This window comes from Apus apus, chromosome 24, assembly GCF_020740795.1.
Source record: "Apus apus isolate bApuApu2 chromosome 24, bApuApu2.pri.cur, whole genome shotgun sequence".
NCBI classification, from domain to species: domain Eukaryota; kingdom Metazoa; phylum Chordata; class Aves; order Apodiformes; family Apodidae; genus Apus; species Apus apus.
The window spans coordinates 730540-737347 of NC_067305.1; the positions used below are offsets into that span (position 1 = coordinate 730540).

A 6808-nucleotide genomic window follows, 5' to 3' on the forward strand; every position below is an offset into this window, starting at 1 on the left:
GAGCAACAAGGTCTCAGCTCAAAGGGGAGGCCTCTGGCTGCCTGTGGTAATGGTGCTGAGCTGCTTTCACACAGGTTGTTCAGCTTATTCTTGTTAATTAGTATAAGACAGTAACCTCTGAATTTAAAGTGACCTGGATTTAGACAAGAGGCTGAGCCTGTCTTCTGCTTGCCTTCCCAAAGCCAGGACTTACCAGCCTGCCTGGGTCTGCTGGCTCACACTGCTTGCTAGAGAACATCTGGAAGAAAAAAGCAGCTGGATCTTGGCAAATGCAAACACCTGAATCTTGCAAGGCCTTGGCCAAGGAGGGGTGAGACAGGAAGATGAAGAGCTGCTGCACAGCAGCAGGCCACAGCTTCCTGACTGTCCTCCTCACTTCTGGGGAGGTGATCAATTCATGCTTGGAATTACTGAGTAAAGGGACCCACCACTATGGGAGCACATCCCATGAGAGCATCTTTCATCCAGTGTTACACAACAGGTTGATACTGGGTTCAGGCTCCACAGTGATCCCGTGGGAATGCTGGCTCCCTGAGCAGCAGGGAAGGGGGCTCTGCCTTGCCTTGGTCAGAAGTGGTGGATCTCAGAAAGTGTGTGTGGCTTTTTGGCCATGAAAGCATGCAGGGGGCTGGCTGAAAGAGGGATGCAGTGAAATGGGCAGGTGGAGATGATTTTGGACCTGACGTGGCTGCCTGCCTTGAAGGCCCATATCTCTGCAGTGAGCAGGATGAGCTTCAGGTTCAGAGGACAATGGGGTCCAAGGCATCATCATTCAGCTGTGCATCCTGTTCCTCTGTGAGGTGGATCATGGGCTGTGCTGTACTTGGAAAAAAGGAGGGACACCAAGATAAGCCTCATCTGTCTTGTGGCAGAGATCGGTGTTCTCTTAATAAACCTGGAGCAGATGGGAGAAGGGCAAGTTGTTCACATGCTGAACTTCTTCTCTTGGTCTTCAGCCAAGTCCAGCTGAACTCTGGTTTTTCAAGTTCTGTCCCTACATGTCCATGAGTGCTTGTGTATGTCTCTTGGGTAGCTCAATGCTGCTTCCATCACCCATGCTCTTAATTTTGGCATTTAAACTCAATCCAGAATTCCCCATCCAGCCAGTCTGGCCTCCTGTGGTACCTGCTTGACTTCTGACACGAGGACAGATCGTTCTTCCACTCATTCTTCTCCACTGGTTAATCAGCAATTCAGGTGGCTGCTTCACTTCTACTTCAGCTCATTTGTGCCTCTCCATGCTGAAAAAGCTTCATTCCTTCCACCTTCCTCCAGGCCTCAGACATCTTCATGACCCTCCTCTGAACTCATGACAGTTCAACAACTGCTCTTGCACTGCGAGGTCCAAACCTGGACCCAGTTCTGAGATGGGATCTAACGAGTGCTGAGTTCAGGGAACAGTCACTCCCTTTAACCAGGTGCACTTCTGTTAATTCAGCCAGGAATGTTCACCACAGCCAGGACACCTTGTAGGCATCTGGCCTGTTGTCCAACAGGACTTCCAGGTCCTTTTCAGCAGAGCCAGTCAGTCCAGATTCAACCCCATTTCCGTGGTTTCCTTTTCCATATCTCCCTTTTTTCTCCCTCCCATGCTTACCTGGTGGAGTCTTTGCTTGTATTGACTCTGGGAAAGTAATAAGGCAAAGAGTGTGGGGACTTGATGCAGAATCCAAAGAAAGGGGGAAAATTCAACTCTAATACAAACCATTTGCAAATGCTGGGAATGTAGGAGAAGGATTGATCACTGTGGAAGTGGGGCAAAAGCTTCTGTAAAGTGAAAACCTGGATTTTCTAGTAGACACTTGTGAAGGCAACGGGTCTGAAAGACCCTTTTTTTGGGGGAAAAACAGTGTTGGGTTTGGGGGGGAGGGGGGGAGTTTGAATGAGGAATGGGAAGGTAAAATGAAGAGAAACCCAAGGAGAGTTTGGGAATTGTACACCCATGTTTGCACATTGAGGGGAAGAGAAGAAGCTGCATGGAACGGAACACAGCAAGAGCCAGGAGGAGTGTGGGGAGACCCCCATGCCCACAGCACCTTCTGCTGCCCCCAGACAGCAGAAAGCAGCAGCTCCCCCTCTGGGGAGGGGCTCTTTGGGGACACCGTGCCCCATGGTGGTCTCAGCGACAAAGCAGGTGGGATCCCCTTCTTCTGCACCACTAGAGCTGATGTCAGCAGCTGCCCCAGGATCGCTCCCGGCACAAGGGCAGCAGCTCCTCCTGAAGGAAAAACAGAGCTCGTGAGTGGCTGGACTTTTAGCTGCCCCATATGACAGTTCCCATCAGCAAAGAGGACATCAAACTTGTATTTTAGAGGTGCAGATTAAAAAATCGTACATTCCTAAATGTTTTGCTTGACTTTCAGAAATGTTAGTGAAGGAGGCCGGGGGTTCCTTTTGTCTGTACCGGACAGTCACCTTCACCCTGCGAAAGCCTGTCAATATTCTGCCCTCCCGTGGAAAAAAACATTAGAGCCAGAGCTGCTTCGTGCTCTAAAGCACAAACGTTCCTCACTGCTCCAGCCGTGCCATGACCTGGGTGAGTCCAAGGAGGCTCTGTGTGTATGTGTGTGTGTGAGTGTGTGTGTCTGTGTGTGTGTGTGTGTCTGTGTCTGTCTGTCTGTGTGTGTGTCTGTCTGTGTGTGTGTCTGTGTCTGCCGGGACCACCGCCCAGGACTGGGGTGTCTCACAGCAAGATGTGAAATCCTGCCTTTTAAGAATTCAAGATTTAATTTTTTCCAATTAAATGTACATTTTCAATTCAGAAATTCAATTTTAAGGAATTAACCGGGATTGCCTTGGAAAGAGAGAGCAGCTGGCTGGGCTGGGCAGCGGTTCCCTCACTTCTCTCTCGGGGCGAGGCAAACAAGAATCCTCTTTCGTTTCAACAAAATCGTTTAGTCTGTTTCTTCTGATCTGTCTGCGCAACGTATCGTGAAATCACGGCCAAGGAACAGAAAAGTTTTGTGGGGGAAAAGCTGCAGAGGCGAGCGGGGCCGGGCTGGGCCGGGCTGGGCCGGGCTGGTGCCGGTGCCGGCAGCGCCCGCGGGGCTGCGCCTGGACGGGCCCGGCGCTCCCGCCTGCACAGCCCCGCGCCCCGCACAGCCCCGCACAGCCCCGCACAGCCCCGCACAGCCCCGCACAGCCCCGCACAGCCCCGCACAGCCCCGCACAGCCCCGCACAGCCCCGCACCCCGCACGGCCCCCTCTCCTCCCGCACCCGTTTCCTCCCTTTATCCTCGCGCCTCACGGAGCCCCGCCCCCCCCCCGTCCCGCCCCGCCCCTCCCGTCCCTCCTCTATGGTCACGGCGAGAGATAGAGCGTCCTGGACACCATTGGCGGACCGGAAGAGACGGTCTCCCGGCGCTCCGCGCGCGCCGCCTCCTTCCGGCGCGGCGCCATCGGCGGCGGCAGGTGAGGCCGGGGCTGGGGCGGGATCCGCATCCGCGTCCATCCGCGGCGGGGCTGACGCGCTCTCTCCGCAGACATGGCGATCCGCTACCCCATGGCCGTGGGCCTCAACAAGGGCTACAAGGTGACGAAGAACGTGTCCAAGCCCAGGCAGTGCCGCCGCCGCGGGGTGAGTGCGCGGGCCGGGCCGGGGCTGCGGCTCCCGGGGCGGGCAGCTCGGCTCCCGGGCTGTGTGCGGCGCGGAAGCGGCCCCGAGCCCCGCCGCCGCTCCCGCCCGGAGCAGGATGAGCTGCGGTTCGCGGCAGCCGAGCGGCCGGGCGGGGCGGGCAGGGCCCGGGGCTCGGGCCGGGCGCTCCTGAGGCCGGTCCTGCGGGGGGATGTCGGCAGCTGGGGCTGGAGCTGAAGGGAGGGGGTGGGTTGCGGGGGATGTGCGGGGCGCGGGTTGGCCCCGAACGCAGCCACCGGGACCTTCGGAAAAGCTGCAGGACAGGAGGGGCTGGGAAAGCTGCGGGTGTTACAGGGGGAGTGGGAGCTCAAATAATGGAAAGTGTGAGATCTGTGACAGTGGGTGTGGAGAGAAACAGCTGGTTATGGGAGAAGAGGCTGCGGGGGAAGAATGAGAGGGATGCATTTCAACCACGACGTCAGTTAAGTGGCTGTGAATTAGAACATGTGCTGGTGACTGCTGGTGTCCCTCCTGGTCTGCTGCTCTTGGTAGCAGCGACAGGCATTCCCCACAGAACTGGCCAAAAAGGACAAATAGTGGGAGTTACCCAGGAGCAATCAGTGTGTGCTAACATGAAAAATTAATTAACTTTGCATCTTCTGTCCCACTTCGGTTAAATGCTGTGTTTAATTGTGGTGCTTGAGATGTGCAGTAATGTGCCCTCTGGATGTCTGGTGGTCCTTTTGCTAGAAATCATAGAATCATCAAGGTTGGGAAAGACCTTCAAGATCAAGTCCAACTATCCACCCTACAACCCCTAACTACTAAACCATCTTATGAAACACCATGCCTACCCCTTTTTTGAACACCTCCAGGGATGGTGCCTCCACCACCTCCCTGGGCAGCCTGTTCCAAGGCCTCACCACTCTTTCTGTGAAGGTGTTTTTCCCAATATCCAGCCTGAACCTCCCCTGGTGCAACTTGACCCCATTTCCTCTTGTCCTATCACTGGTCACCAGGGAGAAGAGCCCAACACCCACCTCACCACAACCTCCTCTCAGGCAGCTGTAGAGAGCCGTGAGGTCTCCCCTCAGCCTCCTCTTCTCCAGGCTGAACAGCCCCAGCTCCCTCAGCCTATCCTTATAAGACCTGTTCTCCAGACCCATAATCAGCCTAGTTGCCCTTCTCTGCCCCCTCTTCAGCACCTCCATGTGCTTCCTCTCCTGTGGTGCCCAAACCTGCACACAGGGCTGAAGGTGCAGCCTCACCAAGGCCGAGTAGGGGGGCAGGATCACCTCCCTGGTGCTGCTGGTCACACTGTTCCTGCTGCAGGCCAGGATGGTGTTGGCCTTCTTGGCCACCTGGGCACAAGCTGGCTCATGTTCAGCTGCTGTCAGTCAGCACCCCCAGGTCCCTCTGCTGGGCAGCTCCAGCCACGCCTCCCCGAGCCTGGAGCACAATGTTTGTGCATGTAAATGAGCAAAATACCCAACACTGGCTAAAATGAAGACAGACAAGCACTTCTCTTGCCTGGGGACACTCGCAGCATCAGCTGGTGTGAGGCCTTAACCCTCCGTTTGCCACAGCCCCCTGCAGCCCAGTCTGGGTATTCAGCCCTTCTCAGAATTCCCTGATTCCCTTTCCCACAGCGTCTGACCAAACACACCAAGTTTGTGCGAGACATGATCAGGGAGGTCTGTGGCTTCGCACCCTATGAGAGACGTGCCATGGAATTGCTGAAGGTTTCCAAGGACAAACGTGCTCTGAAGTTCATCAAGAAGAGGGTAGGTCAATCCCACAGCTTCAGGAGAATGGCCCAACTGATGTAGTTAACTCAGGTTTTATGTACTTCTTTAGGGATATTTTGCTTTTGAATTAATTATATTTTTTTTCATTGTTTGGGAAGTTACTGGTCTAATCTGAGGGAGCAGAGGGAATGCTCCTTGGGGTGGGTGGGAGATGGACATAGAAGTACTTTGTGACAAAGCCCTGAGCTGCAGCAATCCAGGCTGGCTCTTCCTGCATTACTTGCAAAGCTGGTGCAGGGAGGGCAGCCTGAGGGGCAGCCCCAAGAGCAGCTCCTGCCTTGCCTGAGGTCATTCTTGAGACAGACGTGATGCCTGATGGCTCCTGGCTGGCCAGTTAAGGTGGATGGGGTTCAAGTCCATGTTCACCAGAACTGGCAGGGAAACCTCTTCAGTGGACATGTGTGTCTGCCCTGCTGGGGATGCTGACCCTGCTCTCTCCCCTACAGGTTGGCACTCACATTCGGGCCAAGCGAAAGCGGGAGGAGCTCAGCAATGTCCTGGCAGCCATGAGGAAAGCTGCTGCCAAGAAGGATTGAGCTGTACAACCTGTAACTCAATAAAGTCCTTTCTTACAGAACTGGTGATGGTTCATCTGCTTCAGCCCATGGGCAGGGTGCTTGGGGGAAGCTAAGGGACTGGGCTGACCTGGCCCTGAGCTCCAGCAATCCAGAACTTCCAGTTTTATCTTGCCTGCAGCTGGAGATGGTGGTACTGGACTGTGATATATTCTGGAAGGGTGGTCCTCCAGAGCTTGTGGAACAGAGCTAACCTTTCTCAGGGCATGGAAGCCTCTGCAATAGCTGAGCCTGTGAGGGCTAAGATACGTCCCAGTTTGTCTCCAGATGTAGATGGTGGCAGAAGTCTCTAGACAAACTGCTGTTGGAAACAGTACCTTTGCACTCCTTCCCCATGGCACTCAGCCTTGTGCAGCTTCTGCTTGTACCCTCCATCCAGGCCCTCACTATGTTAACCAGATAATGAGAGAGAATTCGACTGGAAGAGCTCCCTGAATTTCAGCAAAATGATTCTTTATTCTCCATGAAGGGGAACGTTGCTGTGAGACAGGACAAGTGCAGTTCTGCACTTACATACACCTCAGATAGACTTCATGTAGCTACTCTTCCCCAATTTACATTGATTTTTTCTAGCATTTTGTGTAAGACAAAGTATTCCAGTACAGCCTGTATTTAACATAAAACAGTCATACCAGGACATTTAATTCCTTTTTTCAGGCAGTGAACATCATACAGGTGGCTGCAGTGGCAGAGACAGCCTGTGGTGGAGTGCAGTGCTACCTGCTGATCCTGCAGGTGCCTCTTTTGTCCAGGTCTGCTCTCCAAGCCTGGAGCTGCTCCTGCACTGAGCTGGGATTCAATCTGGAGGAGACCCGTGTCTCTCTGCAGCTGGATGTGCTACATCTGGGCTG

The 6808-nt window shown here is 54.4% G+C and overlaps 1 protein-coding gene across 2 annotated transcripts; it reads left to right on the forward strand.

Annotated features, from left to right (window-relative positions):
- Positions 1 to 3346: 3346 nt before the first annotated feature.
- RPL36 (ribosomal protein L36) lies at positions 3347 to 5959 on the forward strand. 2 transcript variants are annotated; one of them, XM_051639917.1, is made up of 4 exons: positions 3347 to 3411; positions 3483 to 3577; positions 5224 to 5358; positions 5829 to 5959. In XM_051639917.1, exons 2-4 carry the CDS (start codon positions 3485 to 3487, stop codon positions 5916 to 5918), a joined length of 318 nt encoding a protein of 105 aa, XP_051495877.1. In that variant the 5' UTR covers positions 3347 to 3411; positions 3483 to 3484; the 3' UTR covers positions 5919 to 5959. The 2 variants fall into 2 exon arrangements, with proteins under 2 accessions (XP_051495877.1, XP_051495876.1); XM_051639916.1 differs by lacking the exon at positions 3347 to 3411 and having other exon boundaries at positions 3418 to 3577.
- Positions 5960 to 6808: the final 849 nt, after the last annotated feature.

What these genes read in the sequence shown, in the direction of transcription:
- RPL36 (XM_051639917.1), top strand. Translation starts at nt 3,485, where the DNA reads ATGGCGATCCGCTACCCCATGGCCGTGGGCCTCAACAAGGGCTACAAG. An exon ending in GGCAGTGCCGCCGCCGCGGG is followed by an intron (nt 3,578 to 5,223) that starts GTGAGTGCGCGG and finishes CCTTTCCCACAG; the next exon opens with CGTCTGACCAAACACACCAA. An exon ending in TGAAGTTCATCAAGAAGAGG is followed by an intron (nt 5,359 to 5,828) that starts GTAGGTCAATCC and finishes TCTCCCCTACAG; the next exon opens with GTTGGCACTCACATTCGGGC.